The 18,722-nt window shown below is 31.6% G+C and overlaps 5 protein-coding genes and 1 pseudogene across 6 annotated transcripts; 5 read left to right on the top strand and 1 right to left on the bottom strand.

The window, feature by feature from the left end:
- Positions 1-1,114: 1,114 nt before the first annotated feature.
- Positions 1,115-4,149, top strand: LOC147935379 (heavy metal-associated isoprenylated plant protein 10-like). The gene is made up of 3 exons (XM_087474438.1): positions 1,115-1,210; positions 3,140-3,221; positions 3,752-4,149. Exons 1-3 carry the CDS (start codon positions 1,205-1,207, stop codon positions 3,895-3,897), a joined length of 234 nt encoding a protein of 77 aa, XP_087330564.1. The 5' UTR covers positions 1,115-1,204; the 3' UTR covers positions 3,898-4,149.
- A 275-nt stretch (positions 4,150-4,424) lies between these two features.
- On the bottom strand, positions 4,425-4,981 carry LOC147935380 (uncharacterized). Its single transcript, XM_087472954.1, has 2 exons — positions 4,715-4,981; positions 4,425-4,646 (listed from the first exon to the last, which is right to left on the bottom strand). Exons 1-2 carry the CDS (start codon positions 4,979-4,981, stop codon positions 4,425-4,427), a joined length of 489 nt encoding a protein of 162 aa, XP_087329080.1.
- A 955-nt stretch (positions 4,982-5,936) lies between these two features.
- On the top strand, positions 5,937-8,482 carry LOC104728833 (uncharacterized). The gene is made up of 5 exons (XM_087472955.1): positions 5,937-6,567; positions 6,795-7,315; positions 7,586-7,871; positions 7,961-8,173; positions 8,445-8,482. Exons 1-5 carry the CDS (start codon positions 5,937-5,939, stop codon positions 8,480-8,482), a joined length of 1,689 nt encoding a protein of 562 aa, XP_087329081.1.
- Positions 8,483-8,553: 71 nt separating this feature from the next.
- Positions 8,554-12,854, top strand: LOC104725785 (uncharacterized; annotated as a pseudogene). Its single transcript, XR_015572012.1, has 6 exons — positions 8,554-8,626; positions 8,735-8,819; positions 8,973-9,161; positions 9,251-9,329; positions 11,344-12,018; positions 12,123-12,854. The product of XR_015572012.1 is annotated as an uncharacterized LOC104725785 (transcript).
- A 2,102-nt stretch (positions 12,855-14,956) lies between these two features.
- Positions 14,957-16,299, top strand: LOC104725786 (heavy metal-associated isoprenylated plant protein 12-like). Its single transcript, XM_010444512.3, has 3 exons — positions 14,957-15,242; positions 15,619-15,694; positions 15,824-16,299. The coding sequence occupies exons 1-3, from the start codon at positions 15,237-15,239 to the stop codon at positions 16,087-16,089; spliced, it is 348 nt and encodes a 115-aa protein (XP_010442814.1). The 5' UTR covers positions 14,957-15,236; the 3' UTR covers positions 16,090-16,299.
- A 94-nt stretch (positions 16,300-16,393) lies between these two features.
- On the top strand, positions 16,394-17,859 carry LOC104725787 (heavy metal-associated isoprenylated plant protein 13-like). The gene is made up of 3 exons (XM_010444513.2): positions 16,394-16,985; positions 17,147-17,222; positions 17,332-17,859. Exons 1-3 carry the CDS (start codon positions 16,974-16,976, stop codon positions 17,652-17,654), a joined length of 411 nt encoding a protein of 136 aa, XP_010442815.1. The 5' UTR covers positions 16,394-16,973; the 3' UTR covers positions 17,655-17,859.
- Positions 17,860-18,722: the final 863 nt, after the last annotated feature.

Consider the following 18,722-nt stretch of genomic DNA (forward strand, 5'->3'; position numbering starts at 1 on the left):
CTTACAATCTCTTTGCTCTGAGGAGGGATGAACGTAATAATTAGTATCAGAGCACCAATCTTTAACTTTCATCTCTTTCATGTGAAATTTCAGAAGCAACAAGAGGAGCACCTACTGAGGGATCGGAGTTCCATGTGAGATGGTACGTAGTAGTCCAAGTTTTCACTGAATTCGTGGAATGGTATCAATGATACTTAAAAAGGAACTATTTCAAACAATATATGTAGTGTTAGTAATTTCTTTTATGTTTTTAGAATTGGTTTAATCAATTTGTTTATCTAACTTTACTTGAAAAGAAGACTCTTTGAGTTGTCAGTTTCTTAGTTAAGGTTACTGATGTTATAGAAGAAGAAAGTCAAATCGCTTATTGGTTAAACATTGGACCGTTTAAATTGGTTATCGATATGGTTTGAGTTTAATATCCTCAAACTATTTTATCCGGATCCGGTTTAACGTTGTGCAGAGCTCTCAAGTCGCAGAATTTATCAGGCATTATTATTTGTCCCTCAAGATTTCTCTAAGCTTCGTCACCTCAAAGTATATAATAATTAATTTGCTGCAGGGACCACCTTAGCCGTAACTCTCTGACTGGTATCATTCCAAAGTTTTGAACTTCTATGTGCTTGGAAGATTTGTAAGCATCTTCTACATTGCGTCTGTAACGAAGTCATATACAATCAATTTTTTTATATAGTAACTAAATAAACAGTAAAAGCTAATCCTTACTTAATAATAATCAAAGTGGTAATCTTAGTGTTTCCATACAGGATAAAAAGGGTTAGACCATCGGACTCAAAAAAGGAGATATTAGAATTGGAGACACGAATAAGTTAAAGATCCATCTAGCTTGTGTTTCTCTTATATTAATTATCGAGATAACAAGAAAAATAATATTGCATAACTCTGTATACACTTGTAATTAATCATCTAAAGTCAATCAACTAGACTCAACTTATATTTGATTGTACCAATCTATTTTATTTTATTTTGTATTGGTAAGATGTACAAAATTGACTATTTTTACATTATAGTTCTTAGTGCTGAACATTATCATTACTATATTTACTATTTTACTAATAAAATATAATCGCTTAAATATATGAGGAAGCAAAGGGTTATTGACGTACAAGCTGCGAGGTTGCAAATCATATTCCTCTGTGTTCGTCTCTTCTCCACTCTCCAATTTTTTTAAACATTCTAAAAAATGCAGGTTCGTTTTTTCCATCTTTTCTCAATCCTTCATAAAAGTTTTTAAGCAAGAAAAATTCAAAGGTTTTATATTATGTATCTACGGTAATTCTACAGAAATATACACAAATATGTGTATGCATATATCAGACAAAGTTATTGCTTATACAATAATACCAAAAAAAAAGCTATTTTCAATTGCAGGTATATATATATATATATATATATATATATATATATATATATATATATAAAGTTAACTTTGCTTACTTTTCCTTCCTCCACATCATCATTCACTTAATTATTTTTTTTTTTGCATAAAAAATACTATTTATAATATTCATTCATTGCATATTTATTACTTATAATTAATAATAGTAAAAAATAAATAAAAAAGAATTAACTAAAATTATTTAACTTTTAAAATAGTATAAACAATAATATAATTTTTTAGTAAATAATAAAAATAATAACTATCTAAAAATGAATTAAGTAAAGTAAATGAAAATTTTAAAATAGTAAAAATAATACTATAAATTTGCTTTAGTAATAATGTTATTATTAAAATTATAACCAAAAATGATTATATTCTTAAATTTAGAATGGGTTAATGAGTTTTAGAACGTAAGTAAGAGTTTAATGCATGGTGGAGTAAAAAAACAAGTTATGTAATTGTATTTATAAAAATCTAAACATGAAAATAAAATTGAAGTGAAACATTAGTTTCTAAGAAACATATACCATAAAGATTTATTATTAAATTTTACTTTTAAGAAAGAAAAGATTAATTACTTAACTTAACTTAACTTAAAAGTTTTGATCTAAAACAAAGATATTGTAAGGGGCATACTTTTTTTTGGGAAAACTATGAAAAAGAATTTCGAAAAATAATCTATCTAAAAAAACAAAATCAATGGTTAGGAAATATATATAAAAAATGATATGTAAGCCGTTACAAAAAATGGCATGTGATTTGTGTAAGGTATATTATCAACTGGAGCTACAATTTTATAACATGATATAAAACATACATATATATTATCAAATGCTTTTAACCCAAAACATTGGCAAAAACAACATATTTAAAGTACACTATGATTTTTTTGACAAGACGAAGCTGGGGTTGCATCACAAAATTAACATCTGCAAAAAACATACGAGATTTTAGAAAAATATGTAACTTGGATTAGTCAATAGATATTCATTGTAGGGTTTAAACGTTTCATCATTTAAGCATTCTTGACTTAGTCGGAAATTCTATTATGGCAGATGATGCATTTGGACAATCTCATTGTAGCGACATAGCAATAAAACTGTTTTCATGAAACTTTGTATATTCACATTTAATGTAGGATATCGATATGTTTAAATAGTCTCTATAATTAGGTCAACGATCGACATTGATGTAGAACTTTTAAAATTATGAATATGGAATGAACTCTTTTAAAGATAAAATGCCAGAAGATTGTCGACAATATTATTGCGACACTAGACAATATATGTTATATAGATTAGTAAAATAAGTACGGCATTTATATAGATTTATCTTTTAATCTTCAAATTATATTTATATTCAATGATTCTTATTGATAAAAAATTTAACTAAAATCTCACGTAAAATCGCAAATAGATATAACAAAGAAATTTTATCTTTAAAAATATATATGTTGTATATCACTGAGTAAAGTAAGTTTAATATTTATATAGATTTATACTCAAAAATTGAAATGATTATATTTGAGATCAACAATTTCTATAGATAAGAAATATTTTAAACTAAAATCTCGCGCGTGCATGGGTACAAATTCTAGTATATAGATATGTGTATGTTTTTTTCCAATTTTCAGATTAGTTTTACAAGCAATCAAGTATCAATTGTTTAATATTAATTACGGCAGAAATTTTTAATATAGTTATTGCTTATGTATACAAATGAAATGCTAATTTGCAGGAGGAGATAGTTGAATTCTTGATGGATGTTTCTGATGGAAGCATCAAACGGGCAGCTATGAGAGTTGTTTGGATGTTTTCAGGTACACGGAACACTAATCTACATATGGTTGTAACATTAACGAAACCAAATAAATCAATAAATAGTTTAATCTATGTAAGCTTGAAATATTGAAGCAAAAAAAGTATTTGTTGTTATTAGGAGTTAGTCTCGTAGACATCAATGAGATAGGTATACTAAAGGTGAAGGGAATATTTGATAAGATGGAAATGATGAGAAAACTATCTGAGATAGATGATTCTGTTGTCATAATCACCGGGGGTCCTAGACACAGTTTTATAATCCCCCCAAAGGTTCATTTTTCCAAATTTTGAGATTTTTTTTTTTAAGAAATTAAAATTTTAATGGCTAATTATTATACCTACTGTATGAATTATGTATATATATATATATATATATACTATGGATTGATAATTTTCAGGTGAGATTTGTTGTCAAGTTTCAGGTACAACAACAAAAACCTTATGGTTATCTCAAACCAAATAAACCTATGGTAAGATATTTCAGTTTACATAATTTTAATATAAACCATAAGTTAATGTCTGTTGTTAGGAGTTACTTCGGTAGAGGTCAAGGGAGATGAGGTTCAACTAGGGATGAATGGAGACTTTGATAAAATTGTAATGGCGACGAAATTAAAGGACATAGATGAAAATGTTAGCGTTATTTTCATGGCTGGACCAGATGACGTGGTGTAGCCACTAAGTGAAGATTTTTAGGTGGCAGAGAAAGGTCTAGTCGGCAACCAAAGCCAAACAAGAAGTATGTAGCTTGACGAAAGTCTTATAACTTCACTTTGTTTATTTTGAATTATTCAATAAGAAACTAGTCTTCCTTATCTGTAGGAAGCAGTTTCCACTTTCCCAATTTCGAGTTTGTTCTAGGAGTTTTGACTCCACTTTTGCTTTTATGTACTTTAACTATTTTAATCAAATGAAAACAAACAAAAATTAATGGGTAGTCTAAACTACCAATCAAACCGCTGTGTCATCTTACACACTCTTTGCTTTAAAGAGGGATGAAGTATGAACGTGATAATTGGTATCAGAGCAACAATCTTTCACTTTCGTATCACCACACCACACCACACCATTGCTACTTGCTAGGACTACAAAAATTTCACTAAGACGGCTCAAACCCAATCTTTCAGTTTATAAAGCTCCATAACCCAATCTTCTATAATCTGCATCAAGGTGATTTAGTTTTTCTTGGCAATCTAGATATTTTAATTTTTCAAGTTGAGGCGGCCTGCAAATGATAGGAAACGAGCTGTCCAGGAGCTTATTCTCTTCTTTAAATGCTCGATTAGTGGCAAATAGTCTGAGGAAGTGTGGCGCTTGGTGACTAAGGGAAGCCCGAGATACCTCATTGGTAACTGGCCAACTTCAAAACTGAAACTATCCTTGATCACTTGATGAGCTGAATCAGACAAACCCCCTAAGTAGACCTTATTTTCAAACCGGAGCACATACCAAAGCTATCAACAACCACAACAATGGCTTAAATAAAACTTACCTTCCCATTAGATAAAACCATAAGGTCATCCACAAAACTCAAATGGGTGACACCAAAGTTCTTACAATGTGGGTGGTAGCCAAATTGCTTCAAACCAGCCGCTCGATCTATACTAACGACAAAGAAATAGGAAGAAAGGAAGAAATCCTGACCCAGACCACGCGAGCTTTGAAAAAATCCAGCTAGTTCACCATTTACCTGAACCGAAAAAGAAGCTGTTGTGACACAAAGCATAATCAAATGAACGAAATTTGGCGGGAAAGCCATAGCCGTGAGAACATTTTGGCCATTGGACATAATCAAAAGCCTTTGAAATAACAATTTTAATGGCATAACGACTCGAAATTGAGTTCTTATGGTAGTCCTTAACTAACTTCGTTGCAAAAAACATATTCTCGATCAAAAAGCAATCCTTAACAAAAGCCGATTGATTCCTTGCAATAAACTTTGGGAGTGCCAACTTCAATCTATTAGCTATTATCTTTGAGATAACTTTCTAGATCACATTACAACAAAAAATAAGTCTATAATTTAACATTACAATAAACAAAAAAAAAATTAATTTTTCTAAATTTTATTATAACAGTTTGGATATTTCATTTCCTAGCTAGCTTCAAAGACATTTTTTCTAAATTTTACTATAGCAGTTTGGATATTTCATTTCCTAGCTAGCTTCAAAGACATTAATTGTGAGGTTGTTTCATATATCAGTTACGTTTTGACTTTAATTGTTCTTAAATTATCGAGATGATATATCATATTGGAAACAAAAAAGCAGAAAGAAATGGTTAAGAAGTGGGAACAGGAACTCTAAATTCTTCCATGCTTCGGTTAAGGAGAATAGGTAGAAAAAGAGAATTGAAAAGCTGAAAGATGTTAATGGAAACTATCAATCATCTGAAGCAGCAAAAGGAGAAGTAGCAGCTGCTTATTTTCAATCGCTTTTCACTTCTTCCAACCCAACAAGCTTCCAAAGTTGGTTTGATGGGTTAAATCCTAGAGTTTCTGAGGCGACGAATGGTGTTCTAATCAAAGAAGTCAGTGCTCAGGAAATCAAAGAGGCTGTTATGGTATGTCTGCTCTTTTCTTCCAACAATATTGGTCTTTGGTTGGGGAACAAGTTACTAAAGAAATTCAGAATTTCTTCGTTAACGAAGTTATGCATGCAGAATGGAATTATACTCACATCTGTCTAATTCCTAAAACGATTCATCCTACTGAAATGGCGAACCTTAGGCCTATAAGTTTGTGCTCAGTTCTTTATAAAGTCATTTCAAAGATCCTAGTAAAGAGAGTTCAGCCTTATCTGCCTGAGATAGTTTCTGAAACTCAATCAGCCTTTGTTGAAGAGAGACTCATCACGGACAACATCTTGATAGCACATGAATTGGTTCACAGCCTAAAAGTCCACCCGAGAGTCTCATCAGAATATATGGCGGTGAAGTCCGATATGTCTAAAGCTTTCGACAGAGTCGAATGGAGCTACCTGAGATCCTTACTTTTAGCTCTGGGATTCCATCAGAAATGGGTTAACTGGGTAATGATTTGTGTTTCTTCAGTAACATACTCAGTTTTAATCAATGACAAACCCTTTGGTATGATTTCTCCTCAGCGAGGATTGAGACAAGGAGACCCTCTTTCTCCTTTCATGTTTGTTCTATGTACTGAGGGTTTGTCTCATCTCCTTAACAAAGCTCAAAGTGAAGGAATTTTGGATGGTATTCAATTCTCAGATAATGGTCCAGTCATTCACCACCTCCTCTTTGCAGACGATAGCCTCTTCCTATGTAAAGCTTCAAAAGAGAAAAGTATGGTGCTTCAGGAAATTCTGAGAATCTACGGCAAAGCAACAGGTCACCCATTAATGTGAATAAATCCTCCATTACTTTTGGTGACAAAGCTGAGGATCCGGTCAAATCAGTCATCAAGGGAGTTATGGGTATAGTTGCAGAAGGGGGAGCTGGCACTTACTTAGGCCTTCCTGAATGCTTTAGTGGCTCTAAAATTGAAATGCTTGACTACCTTAAAGACAGATTAAAGAAAAAGTTATCAAGTTAGCATTCTAGATGTTTGTCTCAAGGTGGTAAGGAAGTCCTGCTGAAGTCAGTAGCTTTGGCTATGCCGGTCTTTGCTATGTCCTGTTTCAAGCTTCCAAAAACCACTTGTGAAAACCTAGAAAGTGCAATGGCTTCTTTTTGGTGGAATTCAGAAGAACATTCAAGGAAAATTCATTGGAAAAGCTGGGACAAACTTTGTTTATCAAAAGATCTTGGTAGTTTGGATTTCCGTAACATTCAATCCTTCGATCAAGCTTTATTGGCAAAGCAAGCTTGGCGTCTTGTGCAATACCCAGATTGTCTTTTAGATAAACTTATGAAAAGTAGATACTACGATGAGGAGATCTTTTTTGATGCATCTTTGAGCCAACGACCATCTTTTGCGTGGCGAAGTATCCTCTTTGGTAGGGATCTCTTGAAGAAAGGTCTGATCAAAAGAGTCGGTAATGGCAAGTCAATGCTAGTATGGCTAGATAAATGGCTTGATGATGAAGGAGTTAGAGCTCCATGGAGGAAAAACCAGTTCTTTGAAGTAGGGTTAAAGGTGAGCTCTCTAATTAACCCCAGAACTGGTTATTGGGATTCAGACTTATTACAAGACCTTTTCCTCCCTCATGATATATCACTAATCAAAGCATTAAAACCGATGGTTTCAATAGAAGACTTCTAAGTCTGGATTCATACCAAAAGTGGAGAATTTTTGGTGAAATCATCGTATTGGTTAGTAGATCAAGAAGCCAGCAGTGCCCTCATAAAAGAAGTCTCGATGCAACCTTCCACTCTGGAACTTTAAAAACTGGTATGGAAATTGCAGACAGACCAAAAAATTAAATTTTTCATGTGGAAAGTGCTTAGTGGTATCCTACCAGTTGCTGCCAATCTACAGGGAAGAGGCTTAAAGATTGATGAGACATGTCAGGTCTGTGGGGAGATTGGTGAATCCACTAATCACTCTCTCTTTTTATGCTCTCTAGCAAGACAGGTTTGGGCTCTTTCAAATTTCCTCTTTCCTCCTGAAGGTTTCCACAATGGTTCTTTTTTCTCAAACATGTTTCACTTGTTGGAAAATAAGGACAACCGAGCTTGGCCTACGATGTTGCGTAAGTCATTTCCTTGGATAATTTGGAGAATTTGGAAAATCGTAACGCTCTTAATTTCGAGGGAAAGAGCTTTTTGGCCAATGAAACAGTGGAAAAAATCAGAGGAGATGTCTCAGAATGGTTTGAGGCTCAAATAGAAGAGAACAATGAGGCAAATCGAGTTAGGGACCAAGGGGAACGGGTGAGCTGTACTAGAGTGTGGATGAAGCCTCCAAACAGCTGGTTGAAGTGTAATGTAGGATCATTCTGGTCAAAAAGAAATCAGTTTGCAGGTGGTTCCTGGGTCTTGAGGGATGAAGAAGGTATAGTGCTCTTGCATAGTCGACGAGTTTTTTCAAATATCTCTTCAAAAGATGATGCGATGCTCAGAATTCTTCTCAGGGTTTTGGAAAGTATGGCCAGCCATAGATTGGACAAAATCATTTTCTCCTTTCAATACTCTAACCATATATTATTTAGAAAGACTAAATTAGACTCAACTTGTTCTGATTCTACTATTTATAATATAAAAAGACTCAAATGGTTTGTTGGTCTTGATGTACAAAATTGACTATTTCCGTTTATACTTTATAGTACCAGTGGATGTACCTAATCATTACTATATTCACTAGTTACAAACGAAATATTGTATAAATATAGGGAGGGGGAAGCAAAGGGTTGTTATTGTGCAAGCAGCGAGGTTGCAATCACATTCCTTTACTGTAAATCTCTCTTCACTGTCCAGTGTTTATCTTTGTAACATTCAGAAAATGCAGGTTCGTCTTTTTCTCAAATTTTCAGATTATTTTTAAGCAAAGAAAACTTCAAACGGTAAGATTATCTAAAAGAGTTATTGCGTAAACTATCAACTATTAAAATTGCAGGAGGAAAATACAGCTGAATTCAAGTTGGATCTTTCTGATGAAAGCGTTAAACGGAACACTATGAAAATTGTCTGGATGTTTCAAGGTGCAAGTCTACTTCTATTTTTCTTTCTTTTTTTGGTAATAACAAATCTACTTATAAGATTGTATTAATGAAACCATATAAATCAACACGTACGTGATTTAATAAATCTGAATAGGCCAAAATACTGAAGCAATAATATTTTGTTGTTTCTAGGAGTTACTTTAGTAGACATCAATGAAAAAGGTATACTAAAGGTCAAGGGAGATTTTGATAAATATGTAATGGGGGAGATACTCCAACAGGAGATAGATAACTCTGTTGACATAATACATAAAATCGGAGCAAAATCGCATCTCGGGTTTCAATACAGTCTACAATTATTTCCACACTCCAAAAACGCAGGTCCCATTTTTTTTTTTTTTTAAGTCTTCAGATTATTTTGAAGGAACTAAAAAATAACTACTTACCATGCATGAACTGCTATTTTGCAGGAGATAGTTGTATTCGAGTTTAGAGTTCTTAATAAACATATCAAACCCGCAGCTATGGAAGTTATCTGGGAGTTTTCAGGTACATCTGAAAGAAAACAAATCTATGGCTACGTAGCCTATGTCATTTAAACAAAATAATTCATGTATTAATGTATAGGCTATCCAATCCCTACCGTGTAGACCATTTATAAAATATGACATGTTTTGTTGAAAATTACAGAATATTACCATTAGTTTTAAGATTATTTTGATATTTTTATAATAGATATAAACGTCATTCCGAGTTTTTTATTTCTTTTTCACCAGATATCTTTATTATTTTAATATTATAAAATTAGAACTAAAAACAACACTTTGCTTGTTGTGTTATATTTACACATAAATAGAAATCATTCATTTACTACTAGATTTTAAACTCACGCTACGCGTGGGTTCATTTGATATATTTTGATGAAAATTATGTACGATTGATGACCTTTGATGAAATATTATCTTATAAAAATTTAAATTAGTATTAAGGAAAAAAAATCAGATACAAAATTTTTAAAAATGTAAAAATCAGTTGTGTTATAAAATCAAATCTGATCAAAAAAATCATGAATTTAACTCGACGTCCAGGTGAGGCGGATCAAACTGGTGACCTCACATATCCTAAACCATTTTTTTGACCACCAGAAAAATAAAACAATTTTATAATGATGAATTTATCTCGTTTTCATTGTCAAATTTTATGGTAATTGTCATCGTTACTTTTACCGTCTGGTTGTTCGTTATACTCTTTTTCTTTTTCTTCCTCGTCAACTTCTTCACATTTTTCCACTAAAAAACATTTTTTTAGACTACCACACAACTTGTTAACCCATCAAACTCCAAGACCAAAATCATTTTTTCTCATAAAATTTGTGCAATTCATGAAGACCAACATAGTCAACACATTCACCCAATTATTGATAATTACATCCATATTATTCGTTTTTAGATCCACACATATTGAAACTTCTCAAACTAAAATCTTTACTTGCAGAAAAAATAATATGAACATTTGTATAGTTAAAACAATATTTGTGCTTTTCGTCGATCCTTTTTCTTTAAACACAAATAACATCAAATCAAGGTCTTGCGACGTAAATCTTTATTTCTTAGACTTAAAAATAAATTTTTTACTGCAAGAATATCAAATCATCTGTAAATTTATACCCAAAAAAAATGTTATACAACTCATAAGAGATATAAAACACAAATGGAGATAAGTAAAATATTTTTAAGATATTAAAAAATTTGATATATATTATTTAATAATTCTTAAACTTTTAAATTTTTTAATAGAGATTAAATATTTAAAATATTTTAAACTTTAGATGAAGTTTAAATATTTGTAATATTTTTTTAGAGTTTAAATAGTTAAAATATTTTAAACTTTTTATGGAGGTATTTATAATATTTTTGAACCTTTATAAAAATTAAGAACTTTCAATATTTATAATATTTAAACTTTTCAAATTTTTAAATATTATAATATATTTTTTGAAACTTTTTAAAGTTTTAATTTGATCAAATAAAAAACTGGATCAAACCGAATGAAACTTTTAAACTTGGACGCCTGATAAATCAAACATTTCTGCTCATTCGTTGTTGAAAGCATATTAATCTTATTTATACTGGTTCTGAACCATTGTCTAAAAAATTTCTAGCTGATGTGGGACGTTGTACATAGTTCTTTTATTTCCATAAATTTAAAATTCTGGCAATTTAGAAAATGTTAATGAATGACATGTCAAATCCAGATTGGTTGTTTAAAATAATTCTTAATATAGAAAATTCTGGAAATTTAGAAAATATTAATGAATCATATGGCAAATCCCGATAGATTGTTTAAAATCATATGTGGACGCCTTAAGGAGCTTATAGCTCCTCCTTTACATTCATATTATGACAATTTATGTATAAATTACTACTATTAAATTTAAAAACATTTCTCAGCATTATACAGCGCATGTACTTTACCTAGTTTTTATATAGAAATAAGAATTTCCACTTGTTTAGTCTTTTAAAAAAATATAAATCATTAACCCATGTTTGTACGTTGTTGTTAGGAGTTACTTCGGTAGAGGTCGAGAAAGATTTTTTTCTACGGGTGAAGGGAGGAGAAATTAAGAAATTCTACATGGTAACGAAACTTAAGGAAGTAGATAAGCATGTTAAGATAATATGGCATGGACAAGATGTAGAAGAAGCAGAGCCGCCTAAAAAGCAACCCGATGTTGGTAGCTCGAAATTGCAAACAGAGCCTGGTATAAAAACGAAAAACATGTACGGATACGGCTATGGTGTGCCTGCGCCTCAGCATGATCCTTTTAACAGAAAACAAGGTATCAACCAAGCAAAGCAGCCGCTAAACTACGATGCTGCTGCACGTGTGCATGCGCATGCACGTGGACCTTTTGTTTTTAACCAACACCAAGGGATTAAGGAAGCAAATCAGTTGCCAATAAACGACGATGCGCATGTGCGTGAATATATTGATAAGCAAAATGCGAATAAGAATTTTCAGCCGAAAAAAGAAGGAGTCTACGTTGCACAGAACAATGGTAAGAAAAAGCAAGAAGGAAGGTTTGCAAAGATGTTTGGTTTGAACAAGGAACAACCTCAGGTCAAGGAGGAAGGTGGCAAACGTGAATTCCTAAATGCTCAGCGCTTCGATCCGCAAATAAAAAAAGGTCCAGATGGAAAATACCATATATATAATCCTTATGACAGTGGCTTAAAAGGTACAGCACAAAACTCTGGTTCTTGTATCGACATCAAAATATATGTTGCATTTTCTTTTCTTTTTTTCTTTGTTGATATATTTGTGGTAAACAATCTATTGCAGAAGCAGAAACGTCACTAGCTCGAACACTAGGTTCCAAAGGATCGACATCAAGTTTTAAGAAAACAGAGTTTGGCTCAAGCGGTACGCGTAATCACTCTAGTTTCTCACGATCAAGCAGTGCGACGAATCTATCTGAATCCATACTACAAAGAAGTACAGCGTATTCTTCTCACTCCACACTACCATCCAGTTCGTGGAATCCCTCTCACTCACGATCAAGAAGTTCGGAGAATCTCTCTCAATCAATATCAAGCACTACGACGTACTCCTCTCAACCCACAATATCAAGCAATAGTGTGAACCCCTATCAGTCCTTGAAATCAAACGGAGCGAGTGGGTTCACGCGAGGCCAGAGTTCACAAAAGTAAGCATATAAGCATGCATGATCAGTTGCAAAGAAAGAAAGTAATGGCAAAGCTAAGCTATGATATGTTTTGACAAAGAAAAAAAGACGTGTCAAGAATAAAGGTCCAACCTACTTTTATCTAGTCTATCAGATTGGTTTGACCTCCCTGGACAATTTTTTTTATTTACAATTTCATCTCTTCTTCTATAATCAAGTTTTTTTTTTGTCTCATTAATTATCTGTTGTGGTTTTATCACATAATTGGCGATCTGTTGTTTTTGTAAACCTTAAGATTTTGTCGTCCAATTGTGTTTAGTCGAGTGATATTGTTTTGTTGATTGAGATTAATTAAAGATTTGTGTGCTTTTTTTTTATTACGTTATAAATATAAGTTGTCGTCCGAAGCTCATGACAGCACCACACCACACCATTGCTAGAGACGGTTAGTCATAACTCCGACGCCTTCGGAAGAGTCAATGTCCAATAGTAAAGAACGGATCTATGATCTTGAGTCAAGATAGGAAGTACGAGATATGTGCTCCGTCAGTTTTGATAGGGAAGTAACATCGTTTGACCCCAAATTAGTTTGCTTCAGTTAAGCAAGTCCTGATCAGCGCTAATATTTCACGAGTCCTGAGCAGCTTGCCAAGTTCATGGATTGGATAGTTCGTAATAGACGTTGTCCACTCAAACAACAGAGATTTTTCCAAGTTTGAACAAGGTTTGCGTAATTTGGTTTGGTTTGATTAAGTTCTACAAGTATTTTATGTTTTTTCTACTTCTTTTCCATTCAAAAGCACTACTACCTATGGATTCTTTTCCTTTCATATAAATTACTACAAGTAATTTTGTTGTTAGATAACTTTTACATTTATTACTAAAAAAACTGCATAGCGAAAAATGATATATATAACCAAAATGAACTACGTTTAAACACTTTCGTATCCGGTACATGAACGTCCAAAATAAAGAATGTAACATACGTATATAGAGTTTGCATCTTTGAAACTTTGACGAAAAACTCGATTATCAAAGTCTGTTTACCGGAATTGACTGATGGAAGAATCTTAAAGTGGACTTCAAACTAGAGCAAATTAAATTGGAATAAACTAGTTGTTTCCTCACATCGAGACTCGGTACACAAAAACAAATTATAAATGCTTGGTAGGTTATGTGAACTTCTTATAGGCTTATAGCCATAACATTCGAAACAACGATCTAGTAAGAACCAAGAACTATACAGATGTCTCAAAAGAATCCGACCAGATCCTTTTCAACGTAACAACATGAAAACAAAACCGGCTCAGTAATTGCCTGGAAACTAGGTAATTGAAAATATTATTCTTTGTTCACAATTATATCTACGCTTGGGAGACTTAATACAATTCAAGTCGCTGCAAATTTGTTGGTTTGTCCATCTTAGATTATTCAACTGGAATCTCGCTTTCGTGGACCAATTTAGGAAACTCAACCAAAATAAATACATGTTTCTATTTTAATTTCCAGTTTTAAAATAGGACTAGATTTTAGACAATTTTTTTTTTAATAATTATTTTAAAATATATATATATATATATATATATATATATATGTTGTATTTTTTTGTGTTTCATTTAATATGTTATGATTAATATTTAGATTCTACAATTTTAGATTGGTTGTGTTTTTTGTGTTTGGTACCGATTATGCAATACCTAACACCTCTCGTTAACTCATTTGATATCAGACCAAAATATTTTGTATATTATACCATCCGTAAAAAATTATATAATCATATTTATGTAAATACTAATCTGCTCCATAACATGATCAACAATAATTTTTTTAGCAAGTTAAAAGTATCTTAAATATTTAAATTATGGTAACTAATTTATTTAAAAATTATTTTAAGTATGTTTTTTGTATATTACAAATAATAACTTCAAGTTTTGATATTTATTCAAAAGGCAAGGGTTTAATTGTGTAAATCTTACAAATAAAATGTTACTTTACCAAATGTACTTCCAAATTAATAATAGGGAGGAGATATGTAAGCCTAATAAAACATTTCTATCATATAATGTTTTCCCCAAATTTAGTTGGAAATTACATGCAATATATTTTAAAAGAGTTTCATTTTAAAATAAAAATTTAGTTACTCCCTCTGTTCCAATATATAAGATCTTTTAGGCTTTTTTCTTGTTCCATTTTATAAGATTTTTTTAAGTTCTATGCACTTTTATATTAATTTAATTATTTTTGACTATTTAAATTCTACAATGTTTTTTTTATATTGGTTGAATTTGCTTAAATGAGACAATATTTATTGTTTATTAATCTTTGTGATTTTAGCCAAAAACTCTTAATTTAAAATAATTTTGTTGGATACTAGATGCAGTATATTTTAAAGAGTGTTATGAAGAAAATTTTGTTAATTTAAAATAAATTTATTTATAATTATGTTTAAAACTTTTACTATAAGTATTAATTGCATATGCCAGGAGAAATCACACCAATTAATAAAAAACATAACGACATACTCGATTTTGTTTTTCTTCATTTTCAACGTTATAATAAAATGGATTAGTTTTCCTTGTCTTTCTTCCTTGAAATAATATTTGTATTGCAACTTGCAACTTGCTACCGTGACTGAAAAGGTTTGAAATTCTTCTATTTAAAAACAAAAACAAAAACAAAAACTTTCAACTGCTTATATAAAGGAGACTTCAAAGCTCATTAGTAATCCACGATACTTCAACATATTCTCAAATCACACTAATTGGAGAAAGATGCAGGTTCGATATATATATATTTTTTTTTCATAATACATTTTTTAACACTCCTTGATGATGATCCTGGGATTCACAGCTAAGAATCCCCAACTGGTGTTTCCGGGTTCAGTTTTTTGGCTTTCTCTAATTATTTTCAAATGTTTACCACCTTTCTTCCTTACAAAACTATGTAATTTTTTTTTATTAATAAATTTAACATTTTTAACAAAGCTTCTAATATATGTACTTATTTGTCCTGATTTTTTTTAATTGGTTATAGAAACTAGCATTATACTGTATCAAATGTCATAGTGCTATCCTAAATAATTAGCTATTTATCTTCTTCTTTTTTTTTTTTGTCAAACAATTAGCTTCATAATATTTAATATTTTCATGACAGGTTGCTGTACTAAAATTGGATGTTCACTGTGAAAAATTGAAACAAAAAGCTATGGCAACTGTCTGTCGTCTCTCCGGTACACAACCAACACTCATCATTTTCCTAATTTCTAGTTTTTTTTTTTGTAATTCTCCAATTAATTAATATTCTTAAACAATTGATTAAAGTCATAAGTATAATTTTGATTTGTGAATTTGTAATGAAGGTGTTAAATCGGTGGGCGTGAAAGACGATAAACTAACGGTGACGGGAGAGATTGATACCTACATAATTGTGAAGAAATTGAAGAAAGTATGTTATACCGAGATTATCTCGGTTGGACCGGTTAAAGAACCAGAAAAGAAGCCTGATCCGAAGAAGCCACCTGAACCGCCAGAAGTGGTTTATTGGTATCCACCTCAAGTTCCACCGTATTACCAACATTTCAACGGATGTGTCTACGAAGATCCCAATACTTGCGTCATTTCCTGAAAATAATATTTTGGTCGTATCAGTTTTGTTCGCAATAGTGTAATCCATCATCACTCATCATCAGCTTCGCCGTAGTCATTGGTTTTGATTTTTTCAACTGGTCGTTTCCAAACCATTTATACACTCTACATGATTGGACCAAGTTTGCCACTCCCAGGCCCAATGTATTATAAAACTTTCTATTAACGAGTAAGTCCGGGTTACTTACTACATGTCTAATTCGAATGATTTTTTTTACATGTCTAGTTCGAATGATTTTGTTTATAAAAAAATTACTAAAATTTGATTGATATTTAATGATTAGAAACAAAAAATTAATACAAATGGTTTATAAAAAAATAATCTAAATTGTAGTATACTCCAAAAAATTAGTTATACAATTAAAGAAAGGTTTAATTCGATTTCAGCTTTGGTTTCTATATTAAGGAAGGAACTTGCTTGAGAAGTTCTTATGACCGAAGGAGTCAATAGCTGAGGTCAATATAATCAACGTTGTCCGGGTCGTCCACGCGGAATTCTGAATACTACACTTCCGTTTGCTTTCGTTTCACTGATATTATTAAATTTCAACCAAATCTTTTTTAAAAAATACTAGGACATAAAAAAAAAAACAAATTAATAAAGAATGACTACTTTTAACCTTTTTATGGTCGTTGGCTTATTTAAAAAATACAAAAAACTTTAACGTTGTGGGTCATGTAGTGAATTCAATACTTTAATAATAGTCGCAAATTCCTAAGCAATTTCTATATAAACGGGCATTGGACTTGCTATTGTCATCAAGAATATTCGATATCTTAAACCATCTCTCTTCTCTCTCTGTCTCTCTCTCTCAAAAATAATTGAAAATTTCTGAAGATTTTCTATAGTTTTTTTCTCGAGCCATGCCTCCGATGGTACGCCCTAATTTCCTTTTTATCTCTAATTTATTATAAAAACATGCGTTGATTAATCGTTATTAGTACTAACTATATATATTAAACTATACATAGTTATGTTAATTAGAATGAAAATATGCAATCAACGACCATACTGATCTTTGGTTTTGAAATAACAGAAAGCTGTGTTGCAATTGAGTATTCACGAGGAAAGAATCAGGAAGAAAGCGTTTGTCACCGTTTCTAGATGTCCAGGTATTTTTTTCATAAATTACATTTTCAGAATTTATAATATGATCTTATTGTGCGAAATGAACATTTATTCATGTATTTTTGTTTTTTTTTTTTTTTTTTTTTGATATAGGTGTTGCTTCGATAGCATTGGATGACAAAACCGGGAAAATGACGGTTGTTGGTGAAGTTGATGTATCGGTTATTGTGATGAAGCTAAGGAAGCTATGTAACACTGAGATTGTTTCGGTTGAAGTTGTTAAACCACCAGAGAAAAAGGCTGAACCGGAGAAAAAGCCTGAAGCTAAACCGGCTGCTAAACCTGAAGTTGTTGCCTGGCCGATTCCGATGAACTACCACCAGTACCAATACAATCCTGCCTATGCAAATTCTTACTATCAGCCACAGGGGAATTCTAGATTTGTAGGAGACGAGCCAGGTTGTGTGATTATGTGATTTTTCTAGAGTTATCTCAAATAATGTTAAGTTATTCAACACTTAGTTTTGATGGAAGAGTGTAATTTTTTTGGGGCTATACTACTTGTAATATACATTTCTCGTACGACCTTCTGTTAATGTATGATAAAATTGATCTACGCTTTGTTAATTTATTTACTTTAAAATCATCTAATAACAGTCTTTTTCCTTGCGGTTCGTTCAAGTGGACTTCTTTTTTTAGTCTTATGCTGAATATATTCTCTATACATTGTCTCTAGCTAGCTTACTAATAACATATATTGCGACGGACTGGTTGAATCGATGGGTACAAATATACACACACATAGTTAAGTCGCTCTCAACTTCGTTTTTAACATCAAGAATCAAGTTCGAGATAGTCAAGATAAGAACTAAAATTTTAAAATAATTTTGAACTAAAGGAATGAGATATGAGATGGAGATAGTCAAGATTAGAAAAGTCTCCTTTGATAATAAAACAAAACAAAACTTAAAAAAAACTGATATACTAGAAGATCCCCACATGTCGACATCGGAGGATCCACACATGGAACGAGGCTTCGAGGATAGTTCCATTATTGACTCTGAGATTATATATTATTCAAGTCTTCTTACTATTTTGCTACTATAAATCACAAAATAATAAAGAGTATAAAATTTTGGATAATGGAATTATATTGATTTTGAAATCGAACAAAAGTCTTGTGTTACTTTAAATTATTTTAAAGCTATAGATTATTGGGAGAGTGAGACTACAAGAATCTCTTTTGGACTCAGTAGAAGAACTAAACGGAGAGAAGATTTAAAAGGGAGTTGAAGTTGTAGTTTTCTCCTAAAGATAACCATGATCAAGAGAAAAATGTAGAACCTGAGCTTGGTAAACCAAAAAATCAAAACTAACACCATGGAAAAAAACAGATCACATTCTTACTAATATAAGTCCTATTTTGATCACATTCTATTAATCAAAAAAAAAAAAAAAAAACTTAACTTTGACTCTATTTGGAAATTATATTCATTTTTCATTTGTTTGTAGATGCTTCGCACATATATATTTTGTTTGGCGTC

The sequence above is a fragment of the Camelina sativa genome, chromosome 11 (assembly GCF_030686135.1).
Source record: "Camelina sativa cultivar CO46 ecotype springtype chromosome 11, ASM3068613v1".
Classification (NCBI taxonomy): domain Eukaryota; kingdom Viridiplantae; phylum Streptophyta; class Magnoliopsida; order Brassicales; family Brassicaceae; genus Camelina; species Camelina sativa.